At 47.0% G+C, this 20835-nt stretch overlaps 1 protein-coding gene across 3 annotated transcripts in view; it reads right to left on the reverse strand.

The window, feature by feature from the left end:
* Positions 1–20798, reverse strand: part of HADHA (hydroxyacyl-CoA dehydrogenase trifunctional multienzyme complex subunit alpha) — a 45007-nt gene extending 24209 nt beyond the window's left edge. The window contains exons 1-8 of one of the 3 annotated variants that reach the window (XM_038393986.2): positions 20626–20798; positions 18399–18484; positions 11114–11155; positions 10949–11019; positions 9838–9971; positions 6433–6571; positions 5155–5274; positions 4976–5078 (exon numbers count right to left, since the gene is read on the reverse strand). In XM_038393986.2, the coding sequence (XP_038249914.1) occupies positions 4976–5078; positions 5155–5274; positions 6433–6571; positions 9838–9971; positions 10949–11019; positions 11114–11155; positions 18399–18484; positions 20626–20783 (853 nt within the window). In that variant the 5' untranslated portion in view covers positions 20784–20798. The remainder of the gene's footprint in view (positions 1–4975; positions 5079–5154; positions 5275–6432; positions 6572–9837; positions 9972–10948; positions 11020–11113; positions 11156–18398; positions 18485–20625) is intronic. The other 2 variants (XM_043510005.1, XM_038393987.2) reach the window with 2 other exon arrangements.
* Positions 20799–20835: the final 37 nt, after the last annotated feature.

Genomic DNA, 20835 nt, shown 5'->3' on the forward strand with positions numbered 1-20835 from the left:
GACTCTATGGGGACCACATCCTGAAAGAAATCTATCCCAAACCCTCTCTTAAAAAACCCTAACCCCAGCATCAGAAGCAAGCTCTCCACAGACCAGGGCACCCCAGCTCAAAGCAGCACAAGACCCTACCATAATAATTGCCAAACCTGTAGGCATATCTGAACCATTATAATGATCAATACTCACACCCAACACAACTTTCAGGATCCATGGGTCTTACACAGGCCTATCACATGTGATGTACCTCGCTGGCTGTATTTCAAGGAATCCCTGTTGAGGTTACAGGGACAAACCATCCCGATGAGTCGAAAGAATAGTAAATATGGCAGGCGACCAGCTTGGCTTAATGGTGAAATCCTAGCGGATCTTAAACATAAAAAAGAAGCTTACAAGAAGTGGAAGGTTGGACATATGACCAGGGAAGAGTATAAAAATATTGCTCGGGCATGTAGGAAAGATATCAGGAGGGCCAAATCGCACCTGGAGCTGCAACTAGCAAGAGATGTCAAGAGTAACAAGAAGGGTTTCTTCAGGTATGTTGGCAACAAGAAGAAAGCCAAGGAAAGTGTGGGCCCCTTACTGAATGAGGGAGGCAAGCTAGTGACAGAGGATGTGGAAAAAGCTAATGTACTCAATGCTTTTTTTGCCTCTGTTTTCACTAACAAGGTCAGCTCCCAGACTGCTGTGCTGGGCATCACAAAATGGGGAAGAGATGGCCAGCCCTCTGTAGAGATAGAGGTGGTTAGGGACTATTTAGAAAAGCTGGACGTGCACAAGTCCATGGGGCCGGACGAATTGCATCCGAGAGTGCTGAGGGAATTGGCGGCTGTGATTGCAGAGCCCTTGGCCATTATCTTTGAAAACTCATGGCGAACGGGGGAAGTCCCGGATGACTGGAAAAAGGCTAATGTAGTGCCCATCTTTAAAAAAGGGAAGAAGGAGGATCCTGGGAACTACAGGCCGGTCAGCCTCACCTCAGTCCCTGGAAAAATCATGGAGCAGGTCCTCAAAGAATCAATCCTGAAGCACTTAGAGGAGAGGAAAGTGATCAGGAACAGTCAGCATGGATTCACCAAGGGAAGGTCATGCCTGACTAATCTAATCGCCTTTTATGATGAGATTACTGGTTCTGTGGATGAAGGGAAAGCAGTGGATGTATTGTTTCTTGACTTTAGCAAAGCTTTTGACACGGTCTCCCACAGCATTCTTGTCAGCAAGTTAAGGAAGTATGGGCTGGATGAATGCACTATAAGGTGGGTAGAAAGCTGGCTAGATTGTCGGGCTCAACGGGTAGTGATCAATGGCTCCATGTCTAGTTGGCAGCCGGTGTCAAGTGGAGTGCCCCAGGGGTCGGTCCTGGGGCCCGTTTTGTTCAATATCTTCATAAATGATCTGGAGGATGGTGTGGATTGCACTCTCAGCAAATTTGCGGATGATACTAAACTGGGAGGAGTGGTAGATACGCTGGAGGGGAGGGATAGGATACAGAAGGACCTAGACAAATTGGAAGATTGGGCCAAAAGAAATCTAATGAGGTTCAATAAGGATAAGTGCAGGGTCCTGCACTTAGGATGGAAGAATCCAATGCACCGCTACAGACTAGGGACCGAATGGCTCGGCAGCAGTTCTGCGGAAAAGGACCTAGGGGTGACAGTGGACGAGAAGCTGGATATGAGTCAGCAGTGTGCCCTTGTTACCAAGAAGGCCAATGGCATTTTGGGATGTATAAGTAGGGGCATAGCGAGCAGATCGAGGGACGTGATCGTTCCCCTCTATTCGACACTGGTGAGGCCTCATCTGGAGTACTGTGTCCAGTTTTGAGCCCCACACTACAAGAAGGATGTGGATAAATTGGAAAGAGTACAGCGAAGGGCAACAAAAATGATTAGGGGTCTAGAGCACATGACTTATGAGGAGAGGCTGAGGGAGCTGGGATTGTTTAGTCTGCAGAAGAGAAGAATGAGGGGGGATTTGATAGCTGCTTTCAACTACCTGAAAGGGGGTTTCAAAGAGGATGGCTCTAGACTGTTCTCAATGGTAGCAGATGACAGAACGAGGAGTAATGGTCTCAAGTTGCAATGGGGGAGGTTTAGATTGGATATTAGGAAAAACTTTTTCACTAAGAGGGTGGTGAAACACTGGAATGCGTTACCTAGGGAGGTGGTAGAATCTCCTTCCTTAGAGGTTTTTAAGGTCAGGCTTGACAAAGCCCTGGCTAGGATGATTTAACTGGGACTTGGTCCTGCTTTGAGCAGGGGGTTGGACTAGATGACCTTCTGGGGTCCCTTCCAACCCTGATATTCTATGATTCTATGATTCATCCAGTTCACTAAATGCCCAACAGCAGCTACTTGGGTGAAACCAGACAATCACTATGCTCCTGAATGAACTCACACAAAACACAAGGACAAGCACACCTCATCACCCAGGGGTGAACACTTTTTACAAAGCGATCACTCAATATCTGACCTCTCAGCCCTCATCCTCAAAGGAAACCTGCACAACACCTTCAAAAGATGAGCCTGGGAGTTTAAATTCAAAACTTTGCTAGATCCTGAAAATTGTGGATTTAGGCCAGGTCTACATGACAGACCTATGTTATTATAACCATGTCGCTCGAGGTGTGAAAAATCCACACGCCTGAGCAACAGTCATGTCGACGTTAACCTCCCACGTAGACAGCAGTATGTCAACGCGACAGCTTCTCTTGTTGACATAGCGATCATCTCTTGTGGAGGTAGAGTAACTACACTGGCAGAAGAAGCTCTCGCCTGTCAGTGGCAGAGCATCTTCCCTTAAGCACTACAGTGGCGCAGCTGCATTGACGCAGCTATGCCAATGCAGCATGTTTAGTGTAGACTTGCCCTTAAAGACACTGGATTTATGGCTTATTACATCAATCAGTAACCTACTATTTATCCTATGACTGCAGAGGCATTAACTGCCCACTTCACCTTGAATAGTCCCTTTCAATGGGGGTTAACTACTTATGCTAAACAATCCATCCCATCCTCTCCTACCTTGCATTTAGCGGTGACATTCGGAGGGCTTGTCCACACTTGAAATGCTACGGTGGCACTACTGTAGTGCTTCCTCACAGACACAACTGACACCAAGGGGAGAGGTTCTCCGGTTGGCGTAGGTAATCCACCTCCCTGAGAGGCAGGAGCTAGGTCGATGGAAGAATTCTTCCGTTGCTCTAGTGCCCTCAACACTGGGGAAATCAGGTTGGCTTAACTATGTTGCTCAAAATTCATGGCACTTTCATAATAAGCCAAGATGATTTGAAGGTACAGCAAGGAATATTTGCTCCTTTTTGAAGTGCAGCACTATGGGGGGGTAAGTGACCATAAGGGGTTTACATCAAACTCACGGACATGCTGGGGCACTTCTAAATGTCAATTTACCGAATTAGAAGAAAGCGGACAGCGTTAAGCTAGACAAGATGGAGAGATGCAAGATACAGAAGCAAGGGGCCTTATCCATTGCACTTTTGGAGGACAGGAAGACAGCATTTTCAGTTGAGAGTTTAAAAGGCCTACACACTCCTTTCACCAGGTGTTGGCCCAGGGAAACAAGCACAATAATTGACTATTATGGCAGGATCAGCTGCCAGAACTTAATAGTGCACAATAATTTCCATTCTAAACCCCATTTTCAGATGCTTAAAGCTTTCTTGAGTTTTCACCTTTTGGGCTAAAGTTTCCCCTCTCCAATAAGCCACCAGCCAATAAAGGTCCCTCAGTGCAGGAATAGCAGAGATCAACAGATTTAGCACTTCAGATCATGACTGCAATTTGCAAGGCATTTTCTCCTTCTAACTGAAAGTGAATTAGCAATTTTGAGTGCCCAAAGCTCTGGGGTTCTCCTATCACTGGAGAAACAGCAGATCACCTATCATTTTGCAGAGCACAGATACTGCCCTGAAATCTAGGCCTTGGGATATCCATTTCCTTTAATAAGAACAGCCATACTGGGTCAGACCAAAGGTCCATCTAGCCCAGTATCCTGTCTGACGACAGTGGCCAGTGCCAGGTGCCCCAGAGGGAATGAACAGAACAGGGAATCATTAAGTGATCCCTCCCCTATCACCCATTCCCAGCTTTTGGCAAGCAGAGGCTCAGAACATCATCCCTGCCCACCCTGGCTAATAGCCATTGATGGACCTATCCTCCATTAACTTATCTAGTTCTTTTTTGAACCCTGTTATAGTTGTGGCCTTCACAACAACCTCTGGCAAAAAGTTCCACAGGTTGACTCTGCATTGTGTGAAGAAATACTGTCTTATGTTTGTTTTAAATCTGCTGCCTATTAATTTCATTTGGTGACCCCTAGGTTCTTGTGTTATGAGAAGGAGTACACAACACGTCCTTAGTTATTTTTTCCACACTAGTCACGATTTTATAGACTTCTACCATATCCCCCCTTAGTCGTCTCTTTTCCAAGCTGAAAAGTCCCAATTTTATTAATATCTCCTCATATGGAAGCTGTTCCATACCCTTAATCATTTTTGTTGCCCTTTTCTGAACATTTCCAATATATTTCTTTTTTTGAGATTGGGCGACCACATCTGCCTGTAATATTCAAGATGTGGATGTACCATGGATTTATCACTTCATGTGCTCAATTAGTAAAACATGACCAATGAAGAATGCAGGTCTTATCCAAATTTATCTGCTCACAAAAAGGGCAACAGATCCACTCTGAATTCTAACCTTGGCAAATTCATTTAGCTTATGTAAAATATATGCTCCGCACCCTGAATACACTGCATTGCGATTCCTGTTCCCACCCCAAAAGCTGAGATTCTGGAAACCAGCACCCAGCCCAGATGATAAACTCTATATCCCATTAGATGAATGACAGCATCAAGGACTTCTCTACCCATTTAATCAAATAGGAGGAATTAATCCAAAGGGCAACAGATTAGTCCCCTAAGCAGTTTTAAGACAATTCTTGAGTCTTAGCCTCTGACCTAGTGGATCAACCAATTGGTCAACCAGCCCCATCCTCTTTGCTCTGTCAGCACGGATGTTCTTCCCAGTCAGCATCATGTCAAAGGCAGCAGGAAGTCCCACCTGGAAGGCAGATAGAGGGCATCAGACCTGGAGATAGCGATATGAAGGAAAGGAACTGCGCATCCTCTTAATTTACCATCTTTGGCAGCCTCTGAGTGCCCCCTGCACCCGGCAGTAGACCCAGTAACACCTCGGGTGTGCCCAACACGGTCTTCTTGTCCTTGGTAGCTATTCTGTATTGGCAGGAGACGGCAACCTTGGACAGGAGACAAAAATATATCCAATAGAATAGCTTGCACTTTCAGAACATCTCACTGCGGAAAATGCAAGGGCCCATCAATACACCCCACAGCCACCCTCTACGTGAGCAGAACTGCCTGGAACTCCCTCATTATCTCCTCCAGCTCTGGGGATGGACATTGGGTCCTATGTGGTCACACAGATCCCTGCTACACCCCAATCAGGGTCCTTTAAAAAGCACCCGATTCTAACTGGCTAATCTCATTAAGTGCAATCAGAACATAATCCTATTTACAGATTAACCCTGTGGTTCTGAAGATGGCATTTACCCCCATGCTGACACCAAGCCCAGACTCTTCACTAGATCGGTGAGGTTTAGATAGCACAGAGACAGGCCAAGGGACGCAACACACAAGCCCTGAGATTTCATTCCTAGCAATAACAATCTTGCATTTAAACAATGCCTTTCATCCAGAGACACCAGAAGAGCTTTGCAGTTTACAACTTTCAGGCTAACCACTTATTGCCTACCACGCTCCGAGACAAGATCCTCTCACCTTCCTATCCTCACTAGGGGCATGCAGTAGTTATTTGACAGTGCATAACACTAAACAATTCAGACTAGGAAGTAACATGGTACCCATCTGAAATTACGAGGGAACTGGAGATAGGATGGGTACAATTACTCAACATGGGATCTGGCCAAGAGACCCATTTTACACCCCCACTCTAACAAGGGCCTATAAAGGAACACAAGTGGTCAGGACCTGAACTGTGTCTCTCAACTGCAGTAACATGCCCTCCAGCACAGCGCTAAGGTAGCGGATCAACATGGGGACAGAGGGACATCTGTCAAGACACCAATGTCTCTTGTGGAAGCTCTGGTATTTGCCCTGCAGGCCTCCCATCCAAATACTGGCCTGGTCCATCTCTGCACTTAGATCGGATTGTCTCACAAGCTAAGCAGAAGGATGACTATGCCAGAGACCTCAAATGCAGGTCATTTACCATAAACAGAATTCAGCAGGTTTGCTGGCTGCCATGAGGCCTGAAATCCCATTTATATCCTCTTAGGAATGGAGCTGAATTCTCCCAAGTAGCCCAGAGACCTCTGCAGCATCATGCCAGAATGACAGCAGCATCTGCCCTGCAGCCCTGAAACTCCCTATAGTACCTCTAGTCCTCCTCCCAGGCAGGAGCCACTGATGGCAGCAACTATGGGCTTTGGAGATTTTTCAAGTTTCTCAAACATCTTCTGTCCTTCCTGAGAAAGCTGCGTCACTTCCTGAATGGTCTTGCAGGATTCGATCATACTGCAGCAGGGTAGAAAGACTGATCAGATGTGCATAGCAGTGCGGAGACAGCATCAGTGAAGTGGGGAGTGCTTCAGGCACCGCTTCCTCCCCCCCACAGCTTTATTAAGAGAGATGCAGGATCAGTATAACCCCCTAGCCCTAGAGTGCCAAGCAACGTAGGAAGTCTAGGACTGGTGGGCTGAATCACTGCATTAGAGAGTGTCTGCAGATCAAATGCAGGGGGGAAAGAGCTCACACAAAAAGCTTTGCAAACACGTGCCTCTTTGGGAGGGTGGAGGAGAGTAGGATAATTTGTAAAGCAGCACTCTGATCTGACACACTCAGCCAATTTGAAACGGCTAGTCGGTTAGTGTCATTTGGAACAGGCACTGCGGCCAGCAAGGGCCAGTAGAGCAGGATCTTCATGCAGAGACTAAAGGAAGCCTTTGAATTCAGCCTGTCTTTTTTCAAAAAATAAAAATAAAATACTCGCTCTGGCTGGTCTCCTCCTCCTCCTCCTCCAAGGCACATTTTAGAGAGAATCTCTTCCCTTACCAGGGTAGGCAAGGAAATCAGTGAGCTGTTGAAGGGCACAGAGATTACAGTTGCCCCCTGGCCAAGTAGCTGCTTGTGACATTATTGACACGAACTGGAACTGTATAGAACATTGTTGCAACCAAGGTCCTGTAGTGGCACCAAATCTTGTACAAAGGGGGCCAAATGAGGTGTCTAAGACGAGGGTATGGTTTGCTGGTTAGGATTATGCTGTATGTTTGCATGCATCACTTTTTGTATTTAAAGTTGTAAGTAGTGGCTCTATACTCTCTGTAGTTCAAACTTGTGCTACGTTTCTGGGTGACACCCCAGACAAGTTGGCCTCAGCTCTGCCTAGCCTGATTGATGGCCCATTAAGGACCATCAGCGATACAACTGACCCATTGACAGAAGGCAGACATGCCTTGGGACTCAGCAAGGTATGCAGGGACCTGCCTATGGACAGAACTCTGAGGGCATGGCTACACTTGCAGATGTAGAGCGCTTTGAGTTAAACCAGCCTTCATAGAGCGCAGTAGGGAAAGTGCTGCAGCCTGTCCACAGTGACAGCTACAAGCGCATGGGTGTGGCCACATTAGCAGCTCTTGCAACAGCCACGGTGAGCAGGGCATTGTGGTAGCTATCCCAGCATGCAAGTGGCTACAACGCGCTTTTCAAATGGGGGGTGGGATGGAGTGGAGTGTGACAGGGAGTGTGTGGTGTGTATGTGTGGGGAGAAAGAGTAGCTTTTTGGGGGGCCTGAGAGCATGTCAGCATGCTGTCTTGTAAGTTCAGAGAGCAGTAGACCCCTGCCCCCCTCCCCCTCAGATCATTCCACAGTAATGGTTGCTTTGTCTCCGAGCGGATAAGCAGCCGGCTGTCAGAATTGCCGCTTTCAAAAGGCATATCCGCATTCCTACAGCGAGTTCAAAACAATGAGAAGATTGGCCATTTGACTTAAGGGGATTATGGGATGTTTCCAGAGGCTAATCAGAGCGCAGTAATGCAACACCTCGTTCACACTGACGCCTGGGCATTTCAGCCAAGGCGCAACACGCGTTAATCTTCTCGCCAATGTGGAGTTCCAGCAGCACTCTAGCCATGGAGTCAGAGTGTTTTACGTGCCTTGCCAGCATGGACAGGGAGTGAACTAGGGTGCCCGGGGCTGCTTTAATGTGCTCTAACTCGCAAGCGTAGCCAAGCCCTAAGGTTTTTTCATGCCATGTGCTGGATAGTTTGTCTTTGGAACAAAGAAAGAGAGGCCACATGGCAAGAGACTATAAAAAGGCTGCTGCAGCACCTTCACCTTGTCTTCAATCCTGCTTCATACCTCTGGAGGAACTTTGCTACAAACTGAAGCTCTGAACAAAGAACTGAATGACCCATCCCAGCTGTGGGTGTTCTCCAGAGACTTGATTTGAACCTGCAGTTTATTCCATCACTGCTACTGAACCAACAACTTTGCCATTACTGTATGTCATTGATTCCATTGAACCAATTCTAGCTCTCATCTATATCTTTTCCTTTTATGAATAAACCTTTAGATTTTAGATTCTAAAGGATTGGCAACAGCGTGATTTCTGGGTAAGATCTGACTTGTATATTAACCTGGGTCTGGGGCTTGGTCCTTTGGGATCAAGAGAACCTTTTTTCTTTTACTGGGGTATTGGTTTCCATAACCATTCATCCCCATAATGAGTGGCACTGGTGGGGATACCGGGAAACTGGAGTGTCTAAGGGAATTGCTTGTGTGACTTGTGGTTAACCAGTGGCGTGAGACCAAAGTCCTCTCTGTCAGTCTGGTTCGGTTTGCCTTAATAGAAGAAAAAAACCAACAAACAAAAAAAACACCCAGCTGTAGCTGCCCTGCTCTAAGCAGTTTGTCCTGAATAGATACTCTCAGAAGCGTCCCACCAAAGGCAGCATTGTTACACTGCTATTTCCAGAGAACCCACAATATGAAGCCTTGGGTATGGAAAGAAGTCTCCCATGTTACTCTGAAGTCTAGATGTGCTAACAACTGAGCAGGTGGAGTTTAGCAGAGAGCAAGCCAGAGTGCACTATTAACCCTCAGACCAGCAAGCCAGGGTACAGTTTGTGTTTAAACATCCCGACAGCAGGGAGGCCCAAAACGCTGCGTAACCAAAAGGCAGCAGCTTGCCAATGCAAGGAACTTGAGGCCTACAGTACATAATGCACCTGCCCTTCCTTTGATGCGTGGCTCACATACCAGCATACAATGCTCAAGCTAGCTAGGCTGTTTGGCTCATGGTAATCACAGTCGGGAAACTGTTTTTCCCCATCCCCATGAACGCACCTCTGCATTCAGGGAAGTGCTGGCAATGTGTTAGAGTTTAGTGGGCTGCACTGACCAGCCATGATCCATAAATTCCAAGGCCAGAAGGGACCATTGTGATCACCTAGTCTGACCTCCTGCATAGCACAGGCCAGAGAACTTCCCCTAAATAATTCCTAGAACCAATCTTTTAGAAAGACATCCAAAAAATTGCCAGTGATGGGGAATCCACCATTCCAAGCAATCTCAGCTCCAGGTCCTGCTAAGCAAACCTCTGCCAAGATACACAGGGATAGATTTGGTGATCAGACTGCTGCCTCACTATTGAGGAAGCACAGATAGAAAGCTCATGTCACACAGGATCCCAGATCATAAGAGAATATTCCTGTCTGCTAAGAAAGTCAATGTGGACAAAGTATCAATCAGCAGGTGGCTTTTACTCCCCAACACTTACTTGATATCAGCCCCAGCAATGAAGCAGCCTGGCTTTGCAGAGATTAGGACAGCACTTTTGACCGCCTCATTGGCCCAGATTTCGTTCATTACCTCTGTGAACTCTGATTGCAGTTGTTTGGACAATGTGTTGACCTGCAGACAACAAATGAACACTGTAAATACAGAATAAAGACAGAGGCAGAGTTCAGCCCCTCATGGATCACATGTCTGTTTCCCCACCTTCAAAAAAGAGACTTCAAGGGAAAAGAAAGAACCACTATAAAAAGCCAAAGCTTAGTGGCAGGCAGGAATGGGAAAAGTCCACTTCCTCTCCTTCAAATTCCCTAGAGCAAGTAACTGCCTCTTGTTCGACACCTTCTTATACTTGCTTCAGGCGGGACAGAGGATACATAGCTTGGGAATTCCCTGGGACAGCAGGGAAAGCCTATCGCCTGTTACAATTATAATGCTGTATTCAGTCATATTACTCAGAGCAGAGGTCTGCTACAAAGTCTGATAACTTGAGTCTGTACCATAGGAATACAGGAATTACACAGCAGACTGCAGTGATTCATCTAGTTCAGGATCCTATCCTTGACCGTTGCCAGTACCAGGTGCCTCAAAAATGAAACCTCACAATGTGCTATTATGAAATAACCTGCCCATAGGGGAAGTTCCCTCCTAAAGCTCATCAGTTAGTGGTTGGTTTGTGATCTAGAGCATCAGGATTTATGACCCCCTTTAAACTGGTTAGTTCTATATACAGTAGCTATGGATGTTCTTCATTATACATAAAAATGGATCATCTATTTTGAAACCTAGTAAGTTCTTGGACTCAGTGAGATCTTGTGGCAATGAATTCCACAGGTTAGTTTACTGTGTACAGAAATTTCCCTTGGTTAGCTTTAAATACATTTCCCTTCAATTTCAGTGGATACCCCCTTGCTCAGGTAGAAAAGAGTTAAAGGAGCACCTCACATACCTTCTCATTTGTTATAGCGTGTCCCCTCCAATCTAAACAGCCTGTCCTCTAATAATTTTCAATGCCTTCTCTGAACTATTACTTCTGTTCTCACTTTATCCTTTTTGAAAAAGGAATATCTAGTAATCATACGGGATTAAAGTAATACCTTTGAATCCGGCGAGTTGAAACGTACAACTGCAACATCTCCTTTGACATCATAGTTAACATGAGTTCTAGCTGTAAACAAGAGGCAAAATATCTCTCAGACTTATGTTCTTACTGGATTTTCGCAGAAAAGGTCACAAACCACAGTCAGTCTCTTTACACTTACCTTGAAGAGAAGAGGAGCTGGCAACATTCCGGCAGGCATAACCTAAGGAAGAGAAGTTAACAGGAGTTACAGGCTTTCCCAAAAAACTACTGCAGACACATGCAAGTTAGGTTTCAGAGTAGCAGCCGTGTTAGTCTGTATTCTCAAAAAGAAAAGGAGTACTTGTGGCACCTTAGAGACTAACAAATTTATTAGAGCATAAGCTTTCGTGAGCTACAGCTCACTTCATCGGATGCATTTGGTGGAAAAAACAGAGTAGAGATTTATATACACACACACAGAGAACATGAAACAATGGGTTTATCATACACACTGTAAGGAGAGTGATCACTTAAGATAAGCCATCACCAACAGCAGGGGGGGGAAGGAGGAAAACCTTTCATGGTGACAAGCAGGTAGGCTAATTCCAGCAGTTAACAAGAATATCAGAGGAACAGTGGGGGGTGGGGTGGGAGGGAGAAATACCATGGGGAAATAGTTTTACTTTGTGTAATGACTCATCCATTCCCAGTCTCTATTCAAGCCTAAGTTAATTGTATCCAGTTTGCAAATTAATTCCAATTCAGCAGTCTCTCGTTGGAGTCTGTTTTTGAAGCTTTTTTGTTGAAGTATAGCCACTCTTAGGTCTGTGATCGAGTGACCAGAGAGATTGAAGTGTTCTCCAACTGGTTTTTGAATGTTATAATTCTTGACGTCTGATTTGTGTCCATTCATTCTTTTACGTAGAGACTGTCCAGTTTGGCCAATGTACATGGCAGAGGGGCATTGCTGGCACATGATGGCATATATCACATTGGTAGATGCGCAGGTGAAGGAGCCTCTGATAGTGTGGCTGATGTGATTAGGCCCTATGATGGTATCCCCTGAATAGATATGTGGACAGAGTTGGCAACGGGCTTTGTTGCAAGGATAGGTTCCTGGGTTAGTGGTTCTGTTGTGTGGTGTGTGGTTGCTGGTGAGTATTTGCTTCAGATTGGGGGGCTGTCTGTAAGCAAGGACTGGTCTATCTCCCAAGATCTGAGAGAGCGATGGCTCGTCCTTCAGGATAGGTTGTAGATCCTTGATGATGCGTTGGAGGGGTTTTAGTTGGGGGCTGAAGGTGATGGCTAGTGGCGTTCTGTTGTTTTCTTTGTTGGGCCTGTCCTGTAGTAGGTGACTTCTGGGTACTCTTCTGGCTCTGTCAATCTGTTTCTTCACTTCAGCAGGTGGGTACTGTAGTTGTAGGAATGCATGATAGAGATCTTGTAGGTGTTTGTCTCTGTCTGAGGGGTTGGAGCAAATGCGGTTATATCGTAGCGCTTGGCTGTAGACAATGGATCGAGTGGTATGATCTGGATGAAAGCTAGAGGCATGTAGGTAGGAATAGCGGTCAGTAGGTTTCCGATATAGGGTGGTGTTTATGTGACCATCGCTTATTAGCACCGTAGTGTCCAGGAAGTGGATCTCTTGTGTGGACTGGTCCAGGCTGAGGTTGATGGTGGGATGGAAATTGTTGAAATCATGGTGGAATTCCTCAAGAGCTTCTTTTCCATGGGTCCAGATGATGAAGATGTCATCAATGTAGCGCAAGTAGAGTAGGGGCATTAGGGAACGAGAGCTGAGGAAGCGTTGTTCTAAGTCAGCCATAAAAATGTTGGCATACTGTGGGGCCATGCGGGTACCCATCGCAGTGCCGCTGATTTGAAGGTATACATTGTCACCAAATGTGAAATAGTTATGGGTCAGGACAAAGTCACAAAGTTCTGCCACCAGGTTAGCCGTGACAGTATCGGGGATACTGTTCCTGACGGCTTGTAGTCCATCTTTGTGTGGAATATTGGTGTAGAGGGCTTCTACATCCATAGTGGCTAGGATGGTGTTTTTAGGAAGATCACCAATGGACTGTAGTTTCCTCAGGAAATCGGTGGTGTCTCGAAGATAGCTGGGAGTGCTGGTAACGAAGGGCCTGAGGAGGGAGTCTACATAGCCAGACAATCCTGCTGTCAGGGTACCAATGCCTGAGATGATGGGGCGTCCAGGATTTCCAGGTTTATGGATCTTGGGTAGCAGATAGAATACCCCAGGTCCTGGCTCCAGGGGTGTGTCTGTGCGGATTTGTTCTTGTGCTTTTTCAGGGAGTTTCTTGAGCAAATGCTGTAGTTTCTTTTGGTAACTCTCACTGGGATCAGAGGGTAATGGCTTGTAGAAAGTGGTGTTGGAGAGCTGCCTAGTAGCCTCTTGTTCATACTCTGACCTATTCATGATGACGACAGCACCTCCTTTGTCAGCCTTTTTGATTATGATGTCAGAGTTGTTTCTGAGGCTGTGGATGGCACTGTGTTCTGCATGGCTGAGGTTATGGGGTAAGCGATGCTGCTTTTCCACAATTTCAGCTCGTGCACGTCGGCGGAAGCAGTCTATGTAGAAATCCAGGCTGCTGTTTCGACCTTCAGGAGGAGTCCACCTAGAATCCTTCTTTTTGTAGTGTTGGCAGGAAGGTCTCTGTGGGTTAATATGTTGGTCAGAGGTGTGTTGGAAATATTCCTTGAGTCTGAGACGTCGAAAATAGGATTCTAGGTCACCACAGAACTGTATCATGTTCGTGGGGGTGGAGGGGCAAAAGGAGAGGCCCCGAGATAGGACAGATTCTTCCGCTGGGCTAAGAGTATAGTTGGATAGATTAACAATATTGCTGGGTGGGTTACGGGAACCATTGTTCATCATCATCTGGACCCATGGAAAAGAAGCTCTTGAGGAATTCCACCATGATTTCAACAATTTCCATCCCACCATCAACCTCAGCCTGGACCAGTCCACACAAGAGATCCACTTCCTGGACACTACGGTGCTAATAAGCGATGGTCACATAAACACCACCCTATATCGGAAACCTACTGACCGCTATTCCTACCTACATGCCTCTAGCTTTCATCCAGATCATACCACTCGATCCATTGTCTACAGCCAAGCGCTACGATATAACCGCATTTGCTCCAACCCCTCAGACAGAGACAAACACCTACAAGATCTCTATCATGCATTCCTACAACTACAGTACCCACCTGCTGAAGTGAAGAAACAGATTGACAGAGCCAGAAGAGTACCCAGAAGTCACCTACTACAGGACAGGCCCAACAAAGAAAACAACAGAACGCCACTAGCCATCACCTTCAGCCCCCAACTAAAACCCCTCCAACGCATCATCAAGGATCTACAACCTATCCTGAAGGACGAGCCATCGCTCTCTCAGATCTTGGGAGATAGACCAGTCCTTGCTTACAGACAGCCCCCCAATCTGAAGCAAATACTCACCAGCAACCACACACCACACAACAGAACCACTAACCCAGGAACCTATCCTTGCAACAAAGCCCGTTGCCAACTCTGTCCACATATCTATTCAGGGGATACCATCATAGGGCCTAATCACATCAGCCACACTATCAGAGGCTCCTTCACCTGCGCATCTACCAATGTGATATATGCCATCATGTGCCAGCAATGCCCCTCTGCCATGTACATTGGCCAAACTGGACAGTCTCTACGTAAAAGAATGAATGGACACAAATCAGACGTCAAGAATTATAACATTCAAAAACCAGTTGGAGAACACTTCAATCTCTCTGGTCACTCGATCACAGACCTAAGAGTGGCTATACTTCAACAAAAAAGCTTCAAAAACAGACTCCAACGAGAGACTGCTGAATTGGAATTAATTTGCAAACTGGATACAATTAACTTAGGCTTGAATAGAGACTGGGAATGGATGAGTCATTACACAAAGTAAAACTATTTCCCCATGGTATTTCTCCCTCCCACCCCACCCCCCACTGTTCCTCTGATATTCTTGTTAACTGCTGGAATTAGCCTACCTGCTTGTCACCATGAAAGGTTTTCCTCCTTCCCCCCCCTGCTGTTGGTGATGGCTTATCTTAAGTGATCACTCTCCTTACAGTGTGTATGATAAACCCATTGTTTCATGTTCTCTGTGTGTGTGTATATAAATCTCTACTCTGTTTTTTCCACCAAATGCATCCGATGAAGTGAGCTGTAGCTCACGAAAGCTTATGCTCTAATAAATTTGTTAGTCTCTAAGGTGCCACAAGTACTCCTTTTCTTTATGCAAGTTAGATTGTCCTCAAGGCAGCCACTGAGTGAGATTTTTAGTTCCTCCCCCACCCACATATCAAATAGTCAATGGCTTCTACAAAGCTTCTTCAGTAAGAGCATAGAAGTCATGAAGGCCACTGTTTGTGTGACCTTCGTGCCACAGACCTCGTACTGGTGACTTTCCAGCATCATGAATACCAACACAAGAGGCCCATAGACCTTGGTATTAACCATGGATGGTGCAAGTGGAACAGTGTTTGCCTTTGCGGTCAGCATGCATAGTTCAACATATATTTGTTTATATGTAGCAAGATGAGGAACCATCTCAGACTATAGACTATGGCAGACCTGCCCTAGCAGAATGAATTCTCCAGCACAGTTCTAAATATCATATGGACGAAGGCTTCCACTCCTTCCCCGGGGGGGGATTAGTCTAATCTCCAAAGAATGCGTGACAAGCTACAAATGAAGCTCCCACAAATACATGTTTCTTCTCTCCCCCTGCCCTTCGTGCTAACAAAATATCTCAGTCACCACCCCCTGACAATTGCATGTGCCAATCTTTAGATAAACTTGCCCTCTTTGAGTGCAGTCAGAGGGCTCCACAAGTCGGAATAAGTGAAAAGGGACATTTAAACTTTGACCTGCAGAACCTCAGCAAGAGAACCCCCTTTCCTGCCCCCTGAAGCTAGCATCTTACATTTTTGCCTCCAGTTATCCCTATTGTTACTTAAAATCCCTCCCACTCTGTTCAAGTGACCTTCACCTTGGACAAAAGCTTCTTCCAATGCAACACTGGGCTGCCCCTAGCTACTGCAGGCAACAACTGCTTTTCCCATGTCTGTGGGAGCCACTGCTATGAGCTATTGAGAGTCAAACCACCAAAAATGCTGCTCTTCAAAGGTGGTGCGTTGGCAGCAACCAGCCATTAGATTACAGGATACCACTTTGGTTCATTTCCAGGGTGCCAACCCATGAGGCAGACCATCCCTATCCCAAAGGCAAAACAACCTGGGAAATCCGGAAAAGGGAATAAGTATGGTGGGATGAATCTCCAACCAGCCAGTGGGGTCAGACAATGATTAATCAGCCATCCTGCACTTTGCTTCGCAAATAAGTACTTATCCCCTCCCCCACAACCATGTCATCTTGGCTCGGAGCTGCTCCATGCACTTTCCCCTACATTTCTAAATGGTCTCCTCCTCTGAAGGGAGGGAGTGACCTTTGTCTTACATTTCATCATGCCCAGGCACATATGCAAGGTAAACTGCTGGGGGAGAATGGAAAAAGTGTGTCACATTTCGATTCCTTTCTGAAATGGTGAGAGTGATGTATGCCCAGCAACATCTTATTAAGAAATTAGTCTCCTGGCTTTGATTTCAAGACTATTTTTAAGAGGATTTTTGACCAAGTTTGAGGCCCAGATTACAAACCCTGTGTGAAATCTTTGATAGCCTTAAGAGTCTAGCCTCGGGAGTGCCTAGACTTCAGGAACTGAAAGGCCGGCCAGCCAAACGTAGCGCTCACACTGCCTGCGTCTTTGTAACGGATGCAGCAACTTGAGCCTAGAGGCCCCAGCACGAAATGGTCCATCTTGTCATTTGGAGTAAAATGCAGCATTTCGTAGTGTGGCTTTTGCAGGCCACATTCCGGTGATAAAGGGCAATAGTGTGTTGCCTTGTAGAACTTGCTCAATTTAGCCCCTGGGTTGCACCACACTATCAGGTGCAGCAGGAGGGAGAAATGAGATGAACAATTGAAACTAAATTACAAGACCAGGACTGGTAGCTTCCCCAACCCCTTCCCCTCACCCCCAAGAGTCTGCCCTAGAGTCATAGCCAGATCGGAAAGTCTGGAGAGCGCGACATGGGTCACTAGCAGATATATTTTTATATGTAGAGTAAGTGTTTGCACTTGGATATGTTGACAGTGTCCTAGACTTCACCTAATAGGTCTACCTTTTTAAAGATAGAGAATCTCTTATTTCATGAAGTTATGCAAGTAACCGATTGGCTGAATTAGCCCCCTTTCAGTTCCATGGTCTAACATGCCTTTGCTTCTTCTCTCAAGTTCCCCTTAAACACTTTTCGGGACGCTCTCTACAACCATTTTTAAGAAGTTTCTGCAAAACATACTAAACATACACAAAGCTAAAAAGATACCAAGAATCTGGAACAAAACATGCTAAACTTCACTATATCCACTCCCCCTTCCTTCTCTGGCACATTGTCTATTTAGACTGTAAGCTCTCTGGGGCAGGGACCTTGTCACTATCATTATCGCAAGACACCTAAAAATTTTGGTGACCTAGTAATAACTATGCAAAAGCAGTGAAATACTTTTGATATATAGTATCCTGGAAAATGTGTCTTTATAAAGTTGCAGAGGCCAGAACCCTCGTGGAAAGCGATAACCAGGCTTAAAACTCAACCACAGTAAAATGTGGCTTAGAGGCAGTTTACAGTAACAGCATTGCTACTTTAAACTGCAAATCATTTTCAACCAGCAGCATGAATTTGTACAAATCAAGGTTATAGATAAAATCCTCTTGCACTTTTTAAAGGAACACTGGCAGGCCTCTTTAGTTGTTTTTTTTTAAATTCCTTATATAATTTTCAAAATTATACTGGAACTGAAAGACTTAAATCTAGATATTGTATTCTTCACCCCGCTTGGAGAATGAAAAGAGATTAGTCAGTTTCATTTCTGTTGACCGTTTCCAGTCAATTCCATTTTTTTACTAGATTTCCAACCCTGCAGGAAAAAAAAGGTTTGTTAAGAACTGTTCCAATGCCAAAAAAAAAATTAAAAAAAAAACTTCCAACATTGTTTGGTTTTGCAATAGTTTTTTTTTTAAACCACAAAAAAAACTGTAAAATGATTGATGCACAACTATGTAATGCTATTATTTTGCAGAACGTAACGGGATTTTTATAGATGGGGATACTGAGGCAGAGAAATTACCCACCTTGTAAATCACTAGACAGAGAGGACTATAAGGGCAAAGTAGCATTAGGACAGTGCTGAGCTCACCAGAACTTTTTATTTAGGGAAGTGTCTCTGACTGTTTGGTGGAGTATCCCTTTCTCTTGCAATGAATTGGAATATGGATGATACCCCCCACACCATTTGCAGTCTCATTTTCTCCTAACCATTTTATTTACTTTGATCTCTTTTCCTGTACTCCCCAACTCACCAGGAGATTGCATGCTGCTTGAGGTGGGGACAACAGCATCCATAGGTGGCTCCATAGGGCTAGGCCTCTTGTGATCTGGAACTAAGCTGAGCATCAAGGGAGCAGAAAGAGAGAAGCTTGGGATGGCAGGCTGTTGCCCACATTTCCACCCTACACCTGTGAGCTGAACTAGGAGCCACAAGAGATGCAAGAGAGAAGACTTTCAATGAAAAAAGAAAAGGAGTACCGGTGGCACCTTAGAGACTAACAAATTTATTAGAGCATAAGCTTTCGTGAGCTACAGCTCACTTCATTGGATTCATCCGATGCATTCATCGGATGATGCATCCGATGAAGTGAGCTGTAGCTCACGAAAGCTTATGCTCTAATAAATTTGTTAGTCTCTAAGGTGCCACCGGTACTCCTTTTCTTTTTGCGAATACAGACTAACACGGCTGCTACTCTGAAACCTGTGACTTTCAATGAGCTACCTGTTTTACTAGCAGCTGTGGGAATCTGTCTGCAATAGGGGTGGCTCCAAGATCATGTAACTTTCCTCATGAGCTGCTCTTGTGCTCAGTTTTTGCCCTACCAGTGGAAGTCCTGCCCTCCCCCCTCCCGCCGAAGTTTGGCGAACACCGATTTAGGGGGTGTGAAGAACACAAGGCTATTCCAGGCAGACTGCTATCAACTATGATGAATAGGGGAGTCCAAACAACACCTATTTTTAGGGGAGGAGATTATCAGCCACAGTGAGAATCCTGAAAACAAGAAACTAAGAAGACAGAGAGAGGCCTCTGGCAATTAAAAGTGCAATGTCCTTTTTTAGCTCTCCCCTCCATGGCTTGTATGGTCACGTATCATTCTAACAAAGTTACATTCATATGGGAACCCAGCTCCCTTCAGACTATCTAACTGTGTATTTAAAGAAGGAAACCCTGCCTCCAATGACCCTCCACCCTAACGTGGAGAAAGCCCCTCCAGGAATAGGTGCAGACCAGTGTCTTGGGCACCTCTGCTGAGAGTAACAAGAAGAGAACAAATGAATGACAACTGGGGTGATGGATTCTAATGTAAAGACTGGTTCACTGGACTAAGAACCCACTGAATTTCACAAACCAGCAAACTATGATCAGATGTTAATTAATTCCCGTGACTATTGATTTAGGCAAGTTATGCATCAGAGACTAAGCTAACGTAAATCAGTAGCCACCCCAATTAACTGATATCCAGCTGTAGTCTGCTGGTTTGCGCAAAATTCAGTGGGCTCTTAATCCAGGCGACAGGTTTTATATTGGAATCCCAGTTCCCCAAGACAGCCACGCTCCTGAAGAGAGCCCATTAACTGCAATTTCTCTTAAGCCAAACTAATCTAGTCATTAAAACCCATCGCCACCCAAAGCCCCACTGTGAAGGCGGCCATTGGGGAAAAGAACAGTGGAGGTGTCTTACACCCTCAGAGTCCCCCAGGCGGCAGATTTAAAACTCAGTAAGGTCCAGATACCGGGGAGAGCGACACTTCTAGAGGGGCTGGAAGGTGCCGGAGAGGATCCCAAGCCCTGTCAGTTGGGAACACTCAGGCCTACCCCCCGCTCCCCCGTTTCTGGGCAGGCCTGGGCAGTGCCCGGCCTCAGGCAGCCCCAGGGAGTCAGCAGATGCGGCGTGGCCCCTACAGCAGCAGGGTTCGAACAAGCAACGCGGACCAAGCCCTGCCCTGCCCTCCCGCAGGGCAGCGCCGACTCCTCGCCCAGACACTGCAGCCAGCGGCCTCCCCATGGGCACAGGGAGCCTGGGGGCAGGCAGCGGGGGCCCCACCCGCTGCAGGGGACGCCCCGGGGGAGGCCGAGCCCCAGCCCCCCAGAGCAGGCCTTGCCCCCCCCGTAACCCCAGCCAGCCAGCCAGCCAGAGGCGCGGGCCCAACCCTGCCCCCCCGAGAGCGAGCCTGGCCCCCCGGCAGAGGCGCGGCCCCCCCCCGAGAGCGAGCCTGGCCCCCCGGCAGAGGCGCGGCCCCACCCCCCCGAGAGCGAGCCTGGCCCCCCGGCAGAGGCGCGGCCCCCCCCCACCCCCGAGAGCGAGCCTGGCCCCCCGGCAGAGGCGCGGCCCCCCCCCCACCCCCGAGAGCGAGCCTGGCCCCCCGGCAGAGGCGCGGCCCCCCGAGAGCGAGCCTGGCCCCCAGGCAGAGGCGCGGCCCCCCCCACCCCCGAGAGCGGGACTTTCTCCTCCTCCCACCCCCCGGGCGGCCCCTCACCGGGGAGGCCGGCGCGGCGGGGCGGACAGTACTTGGCAGCAGCCGTCAAGCGCGTCAGGCTCCCGATCGCCCGCACCGCGGCCGCCATCTTGCTCAGGGAGGTCGAAGGAGAGAAGCCGCGACGGGACCCGCCGGGCGCTGGAGCGGGGGCTTTTCATGCGCCGGTCCTTCGGGGCTGCCCTCGGCGTTGCCTGATTCACTCACCCCCAA

The sequence above is a fragment of the Dermochelys coriacea genome, chromosome 3 (assembly GCF_009764565.3).
Source record: "Dermochelys coriacea isolate rDerCor1 chromosome 3, rDerCor1.pri.v4, whole genome shotgun sequence".
Lineage (NCBI taxonomy): Eukaryota > Metazoa > Chordata > Testudines > Dermochelyidae > Dermochelys > Dermochelys coriacea.